We start from the raw sequence: 16,827 nt of genomic DNA, 5'->3' as shown, positions 1-16,827 counted from the left end.
AAAGGTAAACGTATAGACTAAAGTTGAAAAAAGTTCACTAAAATGACAACATAATCGAAAATGACCAAAGATACAGTCTTTTGTGTATGCGCCATCTTATATGAAATTTTTAAAATTTTGGTCAATTTTTTTTTTTTTGCTCGGCAAACGAAACAATTTTATAAATTTCGAAAGGGGTACGTCGAGGGAAAAAGAGGGAAGAGCAAACTTGCTCAACCACGAAAAAGGAAACACAGAGAATAAAACACACCATCCAGCTGGGGGTTAGGTGTGATACACCTCAAACCCAAAATTAGAGCTTTAGCTTACGAATACCATGAAGAAAACATTTAAAATCCTCTACCGAGTACACCTTGATATCGAACTTAGCTTTCATCCACATTGCCACCTTAGTCTTAATCTGGTCCCCTACTTCACTGGTTGATCTTGAGGTATTGTTGAAAATGAGGTCATTCCTTGCAAGCCACAATGACCATAAGGTCGCAAAGAAAGTCACCTCCCAAATGCGCCTTTCCAAATTTCTAAATCTTGTGCCAAACCACCAACTAGCTAAGTCCGCCAAAGACGGTGGACAAACCCAAAACATCTGCCACCACACCATTATAAGTGACCAAGTATTCCAGGAAAACTGACAATGCAAAAATAGGTGTTCAGGGGTTTCCTCGAAGGAAGCACAACATGGGCACTTTGACAATGGACCCATCTGAATCATATTCTTGCTCACGAGCACCAACCTAAAGCCAGCCACGAGAAAATTTCAACCTTAGGCGGACTAAGGTTCTTCCATACGGACCCCAATACCTCATCTCGGGCCTGCACCTGTTGCTCCCATTGGCCATAAACTGATTTCGCTGAGAAATTCTTGTCTGTAGACCAATTCCATTGCAATACATCCTTTTCGGAAGAGTCCAAAGTTACACTATGTAATCTTTGTTGTAACTCCATATTTTGGAGCATTTCCCATCATACAAACTTCTACCAAAGAGTAGGTTCCAACTATCTTCACCTACCCCTTCCTTAATAGCACTAATAACGAGGTCCTTCTGATTAGAAATTCGGAATAGCCTTGGGTAAACATCCTTGAGAGCCTTATCCCCCAGCCAAATATGGTTCCAGAATAATGTATCTCAGCCCGACCCCACAAGAACTTTGAAGCCCTCTTGAATTATAGTTCCGATACATGAAGCTGCATTCCCAATGGAACAAATATCTCTCCATATTCTTATCAACAGAGTCACCCCAGAAAAATTGTTTCTGCATCTTTTTTATGGCCTTGGCAATAGCTATTGGTAGTTTAAAAAGGGACATAAAATAAACGGGCAGATGTCCGAAGTTAGAATTCAGAAGAGTAAGTCTACCTCCCATTGAGTTGAATCTACTTCTCCAAATGCTCAGCTTTTTACCCATTCTGTCCAAAACTGGTTCCCATGTTTTAATTCTTTTTGGATTTACACCCAAAGGCAACCCCAGGTATTTGATTAGCAAGATCTCTACTTTGCACCCCATCACCTGAGCAAGAGCAGTAATATCTTGTTGGCCGACCTTAACTCCGCACAAAGAGCTCTTGGAGAAATTTATTTTTAGGCCAGACATAAGTTGAAAACACCATAGAATCCTTTTTATAATAGCCATCTCCACTCTATCATTATTGCAAAATAGTATCGTATCATCTGCAAATTGTAAATGAGATAGAACAACTCCATTAGCCCCAATCTTTGTACCCTTGATAATGTTTAAAACCCGAGCTCTTTCCAACAAAATATTTAGAGCTTCCACCACAATGTTGAAAAGGAAAGGTGATAAGGGATTGTGGGCATGCGTGCCCCTTTTTCTTCCCTAGGAAGGGATCCTGTTCCCCTTCCCAAAAAGAGAAAAGTGCCGATTCGCGGGAGCGCTTAAGCTGGACGACGAGCGCTCGCGAAAATACAGAGTCGCCACTTGGGTTTGAAGGTCCGACACCCAAGGAACCGTATTTCGAAGCACTTGTCGCGCTGTTTGATTTGAAAAAGTTTAAGGAACCAGTCCGTCATAACCATATTTGGGTTCGGGAGCCAGGTTACAAGAGGGGAAGGGTTTTATGGCACCCCTCTCGCCCAATTCGGAGATCGGTCTCTACTAAGGCATTTGTGAAAGATATTTGTCTGCGATTCTGTTTTAATAATCAACTTTTAGCCAATTAGGGCGGGGGAACAGTTAATCGGGGATTAATATTGTAACATGTTTGCAGGATGTGAATGATAGCATGGATGGATAGAATGTTAAATAAAAAAGTGGAATAAAGCCCAACACTTATGATCGAAACACCAAAATAGAGCTTCGTATGAGATTGGCACAAACGGTGGACAACTTGCATGCGTGGATCAACCTGCATGCAAATGAACCATCGCGCGACAGTCCCATACACTCGCGCGAGTGTTGATGCCTCACCAACAGTTTGAATTTTACCCCCTTCTGGGCTCTGGAAGGACCAGTGCTCACCCAGGTGCAAACCACGTAGTTTACATGTGTACTTGAAAGTAAATAATATTACAACAGATAGCTATATTTTGGAAACACAACCCCTAAACAGTGGGGGTGACTAAATAGAGGCCAAGGCCAAGCTGCCCATGCAAAGGGCAGTCCCTGAAAATCAGCGACCATCGCGCGATTGAGTGAAAGACACGCGCGAGGGTTCTGACTGGACTTCCAGGAATTGCTTTGCATGCTTAGGGCTCTGAGATATGTTCAAGAGCATCCCAAGGGCATTTCGAACCAAGTGAAGTTGTAAGCTGAGCTAAACTATGATTTTAACATGCAAAGCAGTGAGCTAATACTTGAAAAAGACTTGAAAGTGTCTATAAACACGACAAGAAACTTGAAGACCAGCATCCCTTCCCCACGTGGTCCAATCTTGTGCAAACAGAACTGTCGCACGAGTTAGTGGGACCATCGCGCGAGGGATTGGTTGGCCACGGCTCTTGAAACCTTGCTAGCTTTAGGGCCAGAACTGATATTGATTACCAGCCTTGACCGTGCCAGCCCTCCTCAGGAGTCTAAACAGTAAACAGAAAGGTATTATACCTTTGCTTGAGTGTCTTAAAAATGGCTTGAATGAGGTGGTGTGGCTTGGACGGTGGTTATGTGGGAATGAGTGCAGTATGGAGTGCTTGTGCTTGTGTTTCCTTCTTCTTTCTTGAGGATTTTTTTTTGGTAACCCCTTTAGATGAACCATGAGGGGGAGGGGGGGGGGGGGGGGGGGTATTTATAGAATGAAGTGTTGGTTGGTGGCTAAGCAAGGCAATGCAACCAGCCAACAAGGTTGGTTGCAATTACTTGGTGGAGAAGTGGGGTGCCAAAGGTGATGGGAGAGTGGGGGGAGAGGTGGTGCAAGGGCAACCCTGCAGGACGCTGTTCAGTCGACGAAACGGGGTTACATAGGCCTGTAGCCCCCTGATCACCACGCAATCCAACTGGAAATTGGTGAAAATGATAGGTGTTGACCATCGCGCGAGGGACTGGATGCATCGCGCGAGTGTCAAAATAACCCTGCGAGGGTCAACAATCAAAACTTTGACTTTGACCACCACCTGGCCAGTGAAGCATCGCGCGAGGGACCCAGTGCATCGCGCGACTATCAAACCTAAGGTCCAGGTTTGGATTCAAGGGTTTCAGGGCTAAGGATGGGTTCCACACACGCCAAACTCAAGCCATTTCATGCTCTCAAGACTGTTTTCGACCTGATTCATCATCGGGGAAACAAGAAACCGAAAAACGAAGTAAAACGATCGGGATATCAGATTGGGGTGTCTACAGGGATCTCTTTGCCTTAGGCCTTTTAGAGTGTGAAATTCCTGAGTAGCAGAACCGTTAATAAGGGTAGACATTGTTACAAATGAGATACATTCTTTAATCCACCCACACCATTTTCCCCCGAAACCCATTTTTGAAAGCAAGTCCAACAAGAAACCACAGTGAACACAATCATAAGCTCTCTCAAAGTTTATTTTGAGAATGAGACCCCCATAACGACTGTTCTTCCAACTGTGAATCACCTCATTGGCTACAAGAACACCATCCAAAATCTGTTTTCCCCCAATAAACGCAGCTTAGGACTCCCCAATGATAGAAGGGAGAAGCAATTTAATTCCGTTGGCTAATACTTTGGAGAGAATCTTATAAACCCACCCCACCATACTAATAGCTAGGTCTAAACTCTTTGAACAAAGTAGGGCAATCAACCTTAGGGATCAAAGACACAAATATAGAGTTCATACCTTTTGTAAGCTTTCCATTGGCATGAAAATTTGAGAAGAACTAGATTATCAACACCTTCATAAAATCCCAACCTTTCTTAACAAAAGAAAAATTGAAACCATCCGGGCCTGGTGCCTTGAAGTTGCTACAATCCTTCAGGGCTACAAGAATCTCTCCCCCCCAAACTAGTTTTCCAAAGAAGAGGCATCCAATGGAGTAAGTTTTATGCTAAACAATCCCCCCAACACTGGTCTTCCGAATCTTTCTTCTTTGAAATTGTTGCTGAAGTATTCCATAGCCGCCCCTTTAATCTCTCTTGGACTGTCCAACATTCTTCCATTAGCCTTGATTGCACCCACCATATTCCTTCTGAATCTATTATTTGCCATTACTTGGAAAAACTTCGTATTTTTATCCCCCAATTTCAACCACTTGATTCTAGACTTCTGTCTCCACATAGATTCAGTTAAGCAAGAAAGTCTCCAGAACTCAGATTTGATTTTGCACCTTGCAGCCTTATCATCCTCATTCAGCTGTTTCTCCTCCTCTAGGAGCTCAAATTGGTGGAGATCTGCCTCACTTTTTTGTAATGCTAGGGCGACATCCCCAAACACTTCTTTATTCCATACTTTGAGCTTAGCTTTCACCGCCTTCAATTTTTGCATGATTATGAAGTCTGCCCAACCAGTCACCTGACATTCATTCCACGTTGTCTTGGCCAACTTCATACAGCTTGGATTTGACAGCCAAATGTCCATAAATTTGAAGGGTTTTGGACCCCAATCCCTACCATCCTTAGAAAGCACTCTGGGGCAGTGATCATATATAGGCCTAGGCAATCCCCTTTGAATCAATTTAAAATTTTCCATCCACTGAATTGAGACCAGAAATCTATCTAACCGACTATGAATGGCGTGATCTTGAAAATTTGTCCAAGTAAATTTTCTCCCCAACATAGGGAGATCAATGAGTTCCATGTTATTCTGGAAATCAACGAAGTCCCTCACAATTCTCAAACATCCCAGCCTTTCATTCACAGCTTGAATCTCGTTAAAGTCTCCCCACACACACCAAGGAATAGAAGAATTAGCCTTAATGTTCAGTAACTCCTCCCATACAAGTCGACGATGTACTACCTCATTTAGAGCATAAACGTTCACCACCACACAAGGGAATATAGTATTAATCACCCCTTGCAACTGAATAAACGACCTATGTACGATAACACTATCAACTTTAAAAAAATCTCTATTCCAAATACATAGCAAACCCCCAGATGTCCCCATAGCATTAGAACATACAAACTCAAAATCAGCATTACCCCACATTTTTTGGACAGTTATTCTCTCCAACGATTCCAATTTTGTTTCTTGAATGAGCAACATATCAGGTTTTTGTTTTTTGATGATTAAACAAAAATCTTTTTTTAGTCGAACTCTCTAACCCTCTTATATTCCAAGATAGTAGCTGCATAAAACTGAGATAACCCCAAATTCACACCAAAACAGAGTTATAAACCCTATACCCCCGCTTCTCTCTCAAGCACGAGAGAGTATTCCTGAGATTCAAGCTCAATCATTGAACGTAAAATAATCTCATCATTAGGATGGAAGTTAATACCCAACTCACCTCCAATCGCATTGTTGCTCTGACTTCACGCATCACCCTTGAATCACTCAGAGGAGAAACCTCAGTAGAAGATACAGAGTTCTCCACCTGAGAACGATCCCTGTTCACTATCTCTTGACTAAGCACAAGGTTGGATAGCTGTCACCTTCTCCTTCCCCTACAGTCGGCATCATTAAGATTGACCAACAGATTGATACAAGGGAGTTGAAAGCATCTTGCCAAATGAGTCTGCTCCTCAGAAAAACCCCAACCCAAATTAAGCACTGGTGTATCCTCCTGACCTTGCCCCAGTTTTGGAAATGGACATACCGAGTCAGCAGCACACTCTCTTGGCCCACCAGTTGGAGAATAAATAGCCCCACCCTTTTCTTGGCCCACCAGATTAAAAGGTATCAATGGCCCACCTTTATATTGGGCCTCAAAAACACCCAGCTGGGCTTCCCCAACGGCTCTCTCAGTTGGGGCCACATTATCCAACATGCCACCTTTAATCTTGTTCACATCCAACAAGTCCTCAACTAGGGATTCAAAACTCCCTGATGTAGCTTGTGTACCAGACTGATCAAGCATTAAATGCTTGCCTGTACCCTCATGCTGGGTTCCCACCCCCTACCATGCCTTTTGTCTGCCCCAAGTAAGCCTGCAATCCCAACGTCACTCTCACTAACCCCCTCTTTTTTATTGGCTATTGGGTCTGCAAAAAGTGCCACATCATCGTCACCTTCCACTCCATCTCTGATTTGAAGTTTCAAACCAGTTTCCACCTGAGTATTCTTGGGCTGCCAGAGACCATCACTACTGATGTTAACCATTGGAACACAAGTTTCCACTTCATCTGGATTGGTAAAAGTGGATTCCTCAGAAACTTTAACATCATATTCCATCCCTTGGACCACAATTTTTATCTGTCTGTCAATTTTTTGGCTTTCCTTTGTAGCTATTGTAGGTGGACAAATTCAAGCTGTGCTCTGAACAGCACTGGAATGCAGCGGCTTCTCGTGCCTCTTGAACGTAACTCTAATTTGTTAACGTAACCTTTGTCCTGCAAAACAGACAAGGAGTGAGTGCACCTTTGCCTCTCGTGGCAAAGGCCCTCCGATGCCTTTGTTAGTATTTCGTACTAGCGATCAAACCCTAATTATCAATAGGAAAGCAATAAGAATGCAGTGTATTGCGTACCTTTTACCTCTAGGTTTACCTCATATTTATAGATTTATGGATGCTTGCTGCCCAAGTATCCATATTGCCCTAGGTTTCCTACCTCGTATAGGAAAACTAGGATCTCTTGGATTCTCGTTCCCTTATCAGTTTATTTCCTTAATCCTTGTAGGACTCTTTCCATAACAAGCCGAACATCCCATTCTCATTGGGTATCTTTCATAGATCCTATATTCTTGGGATCTCATCCCTTAACGGAATACCAGTGATTCTGGACCCTTCTAGAGTGTTCTCTCTAACAGGTCTTTTCTCTTTGTTCGGCCATCTCATGGCCGAACAGATGGCCTGGACCAGTTTCTTCACATGTAACTGGTCCTTTAGAAATGATTTAGACCATCTCCTTTCTAAGGAGTTTTCCTCCTGTTCGGCTTTCTCTTGCCGAACAAATTTCCTGAACAGTGGCATCTCATGTCATTTTTCTTGTATTTGGTCCAATAACGTCTCGTGTTACTATACCGAGAATCGTACAATCTCTCTGGACCATTGACTTCTCATGTCACTGGTCCATAGCACGTTGACCTTTTCTTTGACCGTGCTCGGGCTCGTTTTGTACTTGTTCGGGAATACCTCCCTACAATTGCTCCCCAGCTTTGCTCGTTTATATATTACTCAGATGACGAGTAAAGCTTTTTAACCGAGCAAGTTCATTTTGTTTTCTGCACCCTATTTCATATATTGGTGCAATGTTTCATCACGTTGCTTTAGAAAAAATCACCCTTTCTTGTGGCCACCACAGGCTTTTGGCCCTAACCTTTACACGTGTCGATCATCATATTGCTTTACATTAAATACGAACAGACGTGTTTATTGGAAAACGAAACGCTCAAAACGGCGTCTGGGATGACGTTTCACGTACGCCACCAATTTTTAGGGTATTTTTGGGTTTTCGTCCCATTTTCAAAAACCCCAATCTCTCTCTTAGACTCCTTTTACAGGAAAAAACGGTTCAAGCTCTTCCCCACCATTGAAGCTCTGTTCATCGTCTCAAGGCCTCTTCTTTTCTGCTTTTTAGGGATTCCATCGACTATTCTCGTAAGTCATCACTTCTTCTTCTTTACAACTCCATTTCTCTAGTGGATTGTTTACGATCACGTTTTAGGGTTTTATCGTCCCCCTTGTTTTTACTTCAAAAGAACCTCAAATACCTCTCTAGTAATGGGAAGATTTCGAAGACACTGTAATACTCCTCAAACCATGGCTAGTTTCAGATCTCGATATGGGATTCCTGACAACGTAGCTATGGTTTTGGCTCCAGAGGATGCCATCCGTGAGAGTTTCGATTTCGATACTCTTCACATTCCAGTGGTAGCTATTGTTGAGGGCGGGGTTAGGTTTCCCTTAGCTCCTTTGCTCCGCCAAGTCTTAGCATATTATAGGCTTTCCCCAATGCAGGTTTCTGCTAACTTCTTCCGAGTAGTTATGGGCATAAATGCCCTAAATCAAATGTTAGGGACCTCCCTAGGCTTGTACGATATCCACCATCTATATAGCATTTCCAGAACTGGGGATGCCCTTACGTATTATTTAAAAAGTAGGGATTCTAGAAAGAAGCTCGTTCTCGAACTCCCTGACTCTGCTCGAGGGGATGACGACGACTTTCTGATCGTTACGGGCAACTTCGAACCCAGAGACAAGGACGACCAAGTGATTGGTTTTCATGCCCCTCACATATTCGGGAGTCCACGTTAGTGCTCTCCCCTAATTTCATATATGTTGTCCTTTTTCATAGGAAAAGCTTTTTCGTGCTTCTAATTGCTTATGCTTTGCTTTTCAGCATCAAATATTAACCGTGGTTATAACATCATAACCCCACAAGTTCACGTAGCTGATATCAAACGAGCACTTGCATTCAACGGCGAAGGGACATACCTTGCAGGCCGTGCAAGAGCTGCTCAAGTACTTCTCAGCTACAAAGCTTCTTACGGTGGGTTTATTGATCGGCGAACCCGTGCAGCCGATAATCCTGCAGTAGCTGGTCCTTCAAGACCAGTTCCCGAACAAGAAGAGAGGCATTCTCGGACACCTCCAATCTCCGATGAACCAATTCCTCTTGCCGAAGAAGCTTCCAGCTCGACATCTGATTCTTCTTCTAGCGGCAACACCCCCTCACCTCCTGATATGAACCGACCAATTGATTTAGGCAGCCTTCTCACCATCCCTGGTCGAGGTCGTGGCACTATTCGGGGCCAAGGGGGTCAAGGTCGTGGCCGCCGCATCCAAACTCAGACTGATGCTCCTCCTGGATTTTCCCCAAAAGACATTGAAGCCATTCACAGAGAAAAACGTCAAAGGGTGGAGGAATCCCAAGAAAGACCCCCACCTTCTTCCTCGTCTCCTGCACCTACATGGGCTCCCTCTTTCTCTCATGGGAACCGAGCCATCACTGCTCGGGACTCTGTTGAGACTGAAGGGACTGCACTTGCATTATCCCAGGCCTTTCTTTTGCCTGTGGACATGCAAAAGGAAGTTGCAATGTCTCCTGACAACCTACTGAGTTCTTTTATGTCCCATAACGCCAAGGTAAAGTTTCTCTTTGCGAACTGTAGTGTATATAGTCTTTGATATTTAAGTTTAATCATAGCTGTTCTGATCGTTCCAGGTGATGCAAAAAATGGTGGCCATGGCTCAAAAACTCAGCCAATCCGAGCCCCAACGTGCCAAATTTGTCAGTGAGAATACCAAGCTCCAACGTACTATTATTAGGCTTGAGAGGGAAAGAAACCTGGCTATAGGGACAGCGGATGGTTTAAAGGGACAGCTGAAGGGGGTGGAGGACAGTCTTGCACAATCTTTGAAGGAGCTTGAGACGACCCAGACTGAAGCCAAAGCTGCTTTTGAGAAAGGGTATAATGAAGAAATCAAGGTTGCCACGGAAAGCTACACAAGCCAAATGCCTGGAATTCAGGACCAAGTTTGGGTGGCTTCCTGGACTGCTTGCCTTGCAAAAGCAGAGATTCCTGAATCATCTCCCCTTTGGATCAATATGGATTTACCGAGTGCTGCTGCTGGCTGGGAGGAAGATTTTGTAGAGGAGAGGGCCGAAGAGCAGGTGGTGAATGCATCTGAACAACCGGTTACTGAAGTGGAGCCACAGAATGATATGACCAACCCTGGCCAAAAGGAAGTCAGTGGTGGTCCTATTGAAGATGAAAATACCACAGAAGAGCTGGCTGCTCCAGTAGCTCCTACAATTACTCCTGCAGCTGTCCAAGATCTCACAGAAGACGTATAAAGCCAATCGTTTATGTGTTTTGACAGTCTGTTTTAGCCACCTGTGGGTCAGAATATTGTGTTTCGTAAAACTCCTTTAGTACTTCGTACTTTTCTTTGATTTGCAAGTTCCCGTACTTAATCGTGTGAAGGTTTCACGTATTTATGCATATATTCGTATGCTGCCAAGTTCGTGCATATTCTTGAATGTTCTATGCATGTATTCGTATGCATCGCAAGGGTTTAAGTTTCTCGTACTTTGAATATGTCATGGCTTAAATTCCAAACAAGTGTTTTCACACTTTAAGTTTCACGTACTTACACAAGTGTTTCGTACTTGCGTTCAAGTTTCACGTACTTAAAAGTTTTTCGAAATCTCACAAGTTGATAAGTAGTGATTTAAGGTTTCACGTACTTAAACTTGAGTTTAAGTTTCACGTACTTAAACTTTTGTGTTAAGTTTCACGTACTTAAATGGTTCGAATTTTACACAAGTGTTTCGAACTTGTGTTAAGGTTTCACTTTTGTGTTAAGTTTCACGTACTTAAATGGATATCTTATACCCTGCTCCCTAATACGAATAAGGGAAACTAATTTCGTAATTCGTATTTAAAACAAATACCACGAGAACTGCAGTTTATACTAAAAAAATAACTTCATTCATAAACTGTAAAACTCAAGAGGGCGTTATTCGTACCCCTTGCAGCTAAAATAACGAAACTTAGAACACAGGAGAGTTTTATTCGTAACTCTCACACAATCACGATGTGCAAAAAGAAAAATTTACTCATATAAAGAACTTTCTCAGATTATGGACATTCCAAGGTCTTGGCACTGGGTTCCCGTCCAAGTCTGCCAATCGATAAGCCCCAATGCCCGCGATTTCTGTAACTCGATATGGGCCTTCCCAATTCGCCCCTAGCTTTCCCTCATTAGCCACTTTAGTATTGCCGAGCACTTTTCGTAGCACAAGGTCTCCAACACCAAACTCTCGTGGGTGTACATTCTTGTTATAACTTTTGATGAGCTGCTCTTGGTATGAGGCCAAGTGCACCAGGGCCCGCTCTCCTCGGCAAAGTCTAACCCAATCTCCAAAGCTCTGTCATTTCCTCCACTTTCAACCAAAGTGGTCCTGTTGGTCGGCAGACCTATTTCCAACGGAATAACAGCCTCTGTTCCATATGCTAATGAATAGGGGGTCTCTCCCGTAAACGTCCTAGGCGTTGTTTGGTATGCCCATAAAACCAATGGCAATTCATCGGGCCATTTCCCCTTTGCCTTATCCAAACGTTTCTTAATCCAATCAAGAATTGTTTTGTTTGAAGCCTCTGCTTGTCCGTTGCTTTGAGGGTAGGCTGGAGTTGAGTAATAATTTTTTATCCCATACTGAGCACAGAAAGTTTTGAACTTCTTCTGAAATTGTGACCCATTGTCTATAATCAACGAATAAGGTACCCCAAAGCGAGTTATGATGCTCTTCCACACGAACCTTTCTATCATAGGTTCAGTGATTTTGGCCAATGGCTCTACCTCGATCCACTTAGTGAAGTAATCTGTTGCAACTAGTAGGAATTTTTGATTCCCAGTTGCTTTGTGCAGTGGACCTACTATGTCCATTCCCCATTGAGCAAACGGCCAGGGACTTGTTAGCGGCACCAGGTCCTCGGCTGGTGTTCGAATCATAGGTGAAAATTTCTGACACTTCTCACAAATTTTTACGTACACCTTAGCATCTTCTTGCATGTACGGCCACCAATACCCTTGGGTGATTGCTCGGTGGGCTATGGACCGACCACCAGCATGGCTTCCACAAGTTCCCTCGTGAATTTCGTGGAGGAACTTTTGCACCATCTCAGGATGCACACAAAGCAAGTATGGTCCTGTAAAAGACTTCCTATATAGTTTTCCTTCTGGGGATGACCAGAACCGAGCAGATTTGGTCCTAATTTTATGAGCCTCCTTTTTGTCCAAAGGGAGTGTTTCATCTCGTAAAAACTCCACTATTGGGTCCATCCAACTTGGTCCTTGGTTCACGTCCAAGACCATCTCCATACTTCTCCCAATGCTCGGCTCAGTCAAATATTCCACGGCTATTTTTCTTTTAAACTCAGATGGTACAGCTGCGGCTAACCATGCCAATGAATCTGCATGAGCATTCTTTCCAGAACTTATCTGCTCAATATACACCTTTTCGAAGGTATCAAGCAGATCTCTGGTCACCTGCACATATGCCGCCATCTTTTCGCTCCGTGTTTCATATTGCCCGGACAGCTGATGAACTACAAGCTGTGAATCACAATATACCCTAACATGTTCGGCTCTTAGGGTTTTTGCACTTCTCAAACTAGCTAAAAGTGCCTCGTACTCCGCCACGTTATTGGATGCGTTGAACCCAAGCCGAACTGATAGCTCCAACATTGATCCTTCAGGGGAAAAAAGAACTACCCCTATACCTGATCCGGTATTGCAAGCTGACCCATCAACGAACAGCTTCCATTCCAAGGGATTTTGTTCGGCTATTGCCTGTTTCTTCGTTACAGGAGACTTTGCTTCACACTCCTTTCTCGTAAGAGGCAAAGGTGCAACCGCAGGTGAGAATTCTGGCACAAAATCTGCCAACACCTGGCCTTTGATTGCTGTGCGCGGCTGATAGTCGATGTCATATTGGCTCAACTCAACGGACCAAGTCGAGATCCTTCCCGAGAAGTCTGCCTTTCGGAGCAGTGATTTTAATGGGAACTCAGTGTAAACCACAACTTTATGGCTCTGGAAATAATGTGGCAATTTTCTTGTTGCTGTCCTTAATGCTAGGACCAATTTTTCGAGGGGCAAATACCTTGTTTCGGCATCTAACAAAGTTTTGCTTACATAATAAACTGGGATTTGCTCGGATCCCTTATCTCTTAAAAGTACTGCACTCACAGCATGATCAGAAACAACTAAGTATAAAATTAGAGACTCACCTGTTTCTGGAGTCGAAAGAAGGGGAGGAGAGGCCAAATATCCCTTTAGATTCTGGAAGGCTTGTTCACATTCTGCTCCCCATTCGAACCCTTCCATTTTCTTTAACAGCTGAAAGAAAGGTCTGCATTTGTCACTTGATCGGCTGATAAATCGATTAAGAGCTGCTGCCATCCCGTTCAATCGTTGGACTTCTTTCGTTGTTCGAAGACTTTCCAGATTTTGTAAGGCCTTTATTTGGTTGGGATTCGCCTCTATTCCCCTTAGAGTTACAAGATGGCCCAAAAACTTTCCAGAACCGACTCCAAACGCACACTTCGAGGCGTTGAGTTTTAACTTGTATTTCCTCAAAATCTCAAAAGCTTCTCTCAAATCTGCAATATGGCCTTGCCCAGCTTTACTTTTTACCACCATGTCATCTATGTAAACCTCCATAGTTTTGCCGAGCAATTTTCTGAACATGATGGTTGCCAGTCTCTGATACGTTGCCCCTGCATTCTTCAATCCAAAAGGCATGACATTATAACAGTACAACCCTCGTGGTGTAATAAAAGACGTCTTCTCCTGATTTGGCCCGAACATTGCAATTTGATGGTATCCTCGATATGCATCGAGAAAACTCATCCGCCCATATCCCGCTGTTGCATTAACCAACTGATCAATCCTTGGAAGAGGGAAACTATCCTTTGGGCACGCCTTGTTTAAATCTGTGAAGTCAATACACACACGCCATTTTCCGTTCTTTTTCTTGACGACAACAGTATTTGATAGCCATTCGGGATAATAAACTTCCCTTATTGCCTTGGCTTCCAACAAATGATCCACTTCTTCGATTACAGCGTCAACGTGCTGTACGGCTGCCCTTCGTTTCTTTTGAATGACCGGTTTATGCTGTGGATCTATATTCAAGTGATGGCAAATAACATCTGCACTTACCCCAGGCATCTCCTCTGGTGTCCAAGCAAATACATCGACATAAGTTTTCAAGAAACTTATCAGTTCATTCTCTTCCTCTTCTGGTAGTGATTCCCCAATTAGAAAATACCTATCTGGATCAGTCTCGTTGATCAGTGTTTTCCTCAAATCCTCAACTACCCTTTCGGTTGGGTCTTTTCCAATATCCTCAATGGTCGGCAGATCCGAAATTTCCACAGTATTAACATGGTGGGCATTATGGACTCTTTTTATGATGGATACCAAACATTGTTGAGCTATCTTTTGGTTACCTTTGATATGCTCAATCCCATTAGACCCTGGGAACTTTACCATCTTATGGAAAGTTGAAGAGACTGCCCTCATCTTGTGCAACCATGTTCTCCCTATAATCATGTTATAGGAAGACGATACATCCACCACTAAGAAGTCGGTTCGTAGCACCACTGTCCCAGCCCGAACAGGCAGAGTTACCTTGCCTAACGGCCAAACTGCTCCTGCTCCAAATCCGACCAATGGAGTTACTGATTGTACCAAATCTTCTTGTGTGAGCCCCAGTTTCTTGAATGCATCATAGTATAGCACTTCGGTGCAACTCCCTGAATCCACCAAGATTCTTTCCATATCATATTCCCCAACTCGTAGGGTTATGACCAAAGCATCATTGTGAGGTACCTGGACTCCTCCCAGATCTTCATCGGTAAAAACTATGCCCTCGTTGCTTGCCTCCTCGTTGCGCCCTCTTTTCTTCCCCAACTGCATTACGTGTTGGTCATGTTTCACTTGTCTCTGAAGCAATCTCACCTCATTTCTCGTATAAGGTTCGGCTAATCCATGTATCATATGGATTACCCCTTTTGGATTTTGTTCGTAATCCAACTCCATTGTCTTGTCTTTATCCTTGGCATCTTCTTGGATAAATTCTTTGAGATAACCTTGTGAGACTAAATCATCAAGATGCCGTTTAAACATCTCACAGTCCTCAGTCATGTGACCCCAATCCTTATGGTAACTGCAGTGCTGATTCGTGGCACGTTTTGCATCTTTATTCCCACCAAGAGTTAGGGGCCATTTGAAATATGGTTGATTCTTTATTCGATAAAGAATCCTGTAAATGGGCTCTTTCCAAACCGTGTTTATTGAAAAGAATGACTTGGGATCCGGGGCTTGTTTATCCTTGTACTGCTCCTTCTTCGCCTGCCCATAATCTTTTCTTTCACGATAAGTTTTGGGCTCTGGCTTGTCAGCTTTCTTTATAGGCCCCTTTACTTGCTCGGCGGCCAACTTTTCATCCTCTCGTAGGATGTCATCCTCGTTCCTGGCGTGTTGCTCAATTCTCTCCATCAATTTTGCCAATGTCTGCACGGGACTCATGTTTAGAGACTTACGCAGTTCCCCCCGAACAGGTAAGCCTGTTTTGAACGTGGCTATTGCATATTCTTCATTACATCCTTCAATCTCGTTGAAGGTTTCCCAGTACTTTTTTGCATAAGTCCCGATCGGCTCGTCCTCAACTTGCTTCATAAAAGTAAGACTCTCAAAAGTTTTGGGAGCTTTCCTGCTCGTCAAGAACCGTGCAGTGAATTCATCGGCCAACTGCACCCATGTTCGGATAGAGCGTGAGCCCAATTTGTGGAACCACGACAAAGCAACCTTCCCTAAACTCGATGGGAACATCTTGCACATGATTGCGTCATCCCCTTCATGCATAAACATTGCTTGCTGGTAATGCTGTATATGGGCCACGGGATCAGCATATGTCTCATAGAGGATGAATGTTCCGTGCTTTACCCTGGTCGGCAATCTAGCCTCCTGTAACTTTTTTGCAAAAGGGGAGGATGCTATATTCTAAAGTGCTTTCCGTGCTGCTTCTCGTGCAGTCATGGCTTCATCCTCTGGTCCCTTCTTGGATCTAATTCGTTCCCAATCGGAATCAGGTCTCTCGTACCTGTCCCTATGATGTTTTCTACTCCCTTCCTCCTCGGGGGTAGAGCTTCGACCTCTGCTTCTCCTCTTTCTTGGAGATACCCTCCTTCGCTCGGGTGTCCGGATCTTGCTCCGCCCTTTTCGTGGTGAAGTTTTATGTCGCCTCGGGGTCAGACTTTTGCTTCTGCTCCTCCTTCCTCATGAAGGAGCCTTTTGGTACTGTACCAAAGCGTATTCACTGCCTCTAGAATTTCTTCGAGATAGTCCAGAATCCTCCGGATGTTCTCTGATTCTCTCTAGTTCTCTGATTTCATGTTCTCGTTTTTTAATCAAACGAGCATACTCCTCAATTTCTTGTCTCTTCTTATCAAGAACGTCTTCGCTACGGTATATACTTCTGGAGTGTGCAATCGATTCATCCCCTCGATGGGATTTAGTCCTTCTCGTGGACTTCGATGCTGTCTCTCCATCTCTATTTCTGGAGTTGCCGTGGATAGTAGGGGGTGGCCCTTACTCGTGGTCCTCTTGTGCCCTCTTTCGGGCTTTCTCGGAGCCCCGGGTGGAGACTTATCCCTTCCTCCAATTAACACATCCTTTGGGTCGTGTGGCGTTGCTGGATCTACTTCCACCATGGTCGTATTTCAAAGGGAACTCTTTCGTTTCCCACAGACGGCGCCAATTGTAGGTGGACAAATTCAAGCTGTGCTCTGAACAGCA

General features: G+C 43.8%; 3 protein-coding genes across 3 annotated transcripts; all 3 read right to left on the bottom strand.

Annotated features, from left to right (window-relative positions):
• Positions 1-292: 292 nt before the first annotated feature.
• LOC131319375 (uncharacterized) lies at positions 293-945 on the bottom strand. The gene is made up of 2 exons (XM_058349601.1): positions 802-945; positions 293-703 (listed from the first exon to the last, which is right to left on the bottom strand). Exons 1-2 carry the CDS (start codon positions 943-945, stop codon positions 293-295), a joined length of 555 nt encoding a protein of 184 aa, XP_058205584.1.
• A 144-nt stretch (positions 946-1,089) lies between these two features.
• Positions 1,090-4,271, bottom strand: LOC131319374 (uncharacterized). The gene is made up of 3 exons (XM_058349600.1): positions 4,254-4,271; positions 3,791-4,061; positions 1,090-1,670 (listed from the first exon to the last, which is right to left on the bottom strand). Exons 1-3 carry the CDS (start codon positions 4,269-4,271, stop codon positions 1,090-1,092), a joined length of 870 nt encoding a protein of 289 aa, XP_058205583.1.
• Positions 4,272-4,418: 147 nt separating this feature from the next.
• LOC131319373 (uncharacterized) lies at positions 4,419-5,618 on the bottom strand. The gene has a single exon (XM_058349599.1). It carries the CDS (start codon positions 5,616-5,618, stop codon positions 4,419-4,421), a length of 1,200 nt encoding a protein of 399 aa, XP_058205582.1.
• Positions 5,619-16,827: the final 11,209 nt, after the last annotated feature.

Source organism: Rhododendron vialii, chromosome 3a (assembly GCF_030253575.1).
Source record: "Rhododendron vialii isolate Sample 1 chromosome 3a, ASM3025357v1".
Taxonomy (NCBI): domain Eukaryota; kingdom Viridiplantae; phylum Streptophyta; class Magnoliopsida; order Ericales; family Ericaceae; genus Rhododendron; species Rhododendron vialii.
Note: the sequence above shows the minus strand (reverse complement) of the source record. Positions and strands in the feature narration are given on the sequence as shown.

Coding starts and splice junctions, on each gene's coding strand:
- LOC131319373 (XM_058349599.1), bottom strand. CDS start 5,618: ATGTTGCTCATTCAAGAAACAAAATTGGAATCGTTGGAGAGAATAACT.
- LOC131319374 (XM_058349600.1), bottom strand. Junction 1,671..3,790: donor CCTAAGGCAAAGAGATCCCT/GTAGACACCCCA, acceptor TACAATTTGCAG/ATGATACGATACTATTTTGC.
- LOC131319375 (XM_058349601.1), bottom strand. CDS start 945: ATGGAGTTACAACAAAGATTACATAGTGTAACTTTGGACTCTTCCGAA. Junction 704..801: donor AGGTGCAGGCCCGAGATGAG/GTATTGGGGTCC, acceptor AATATGATTCAG/ATGGGTCCATTGTCAAAGTG.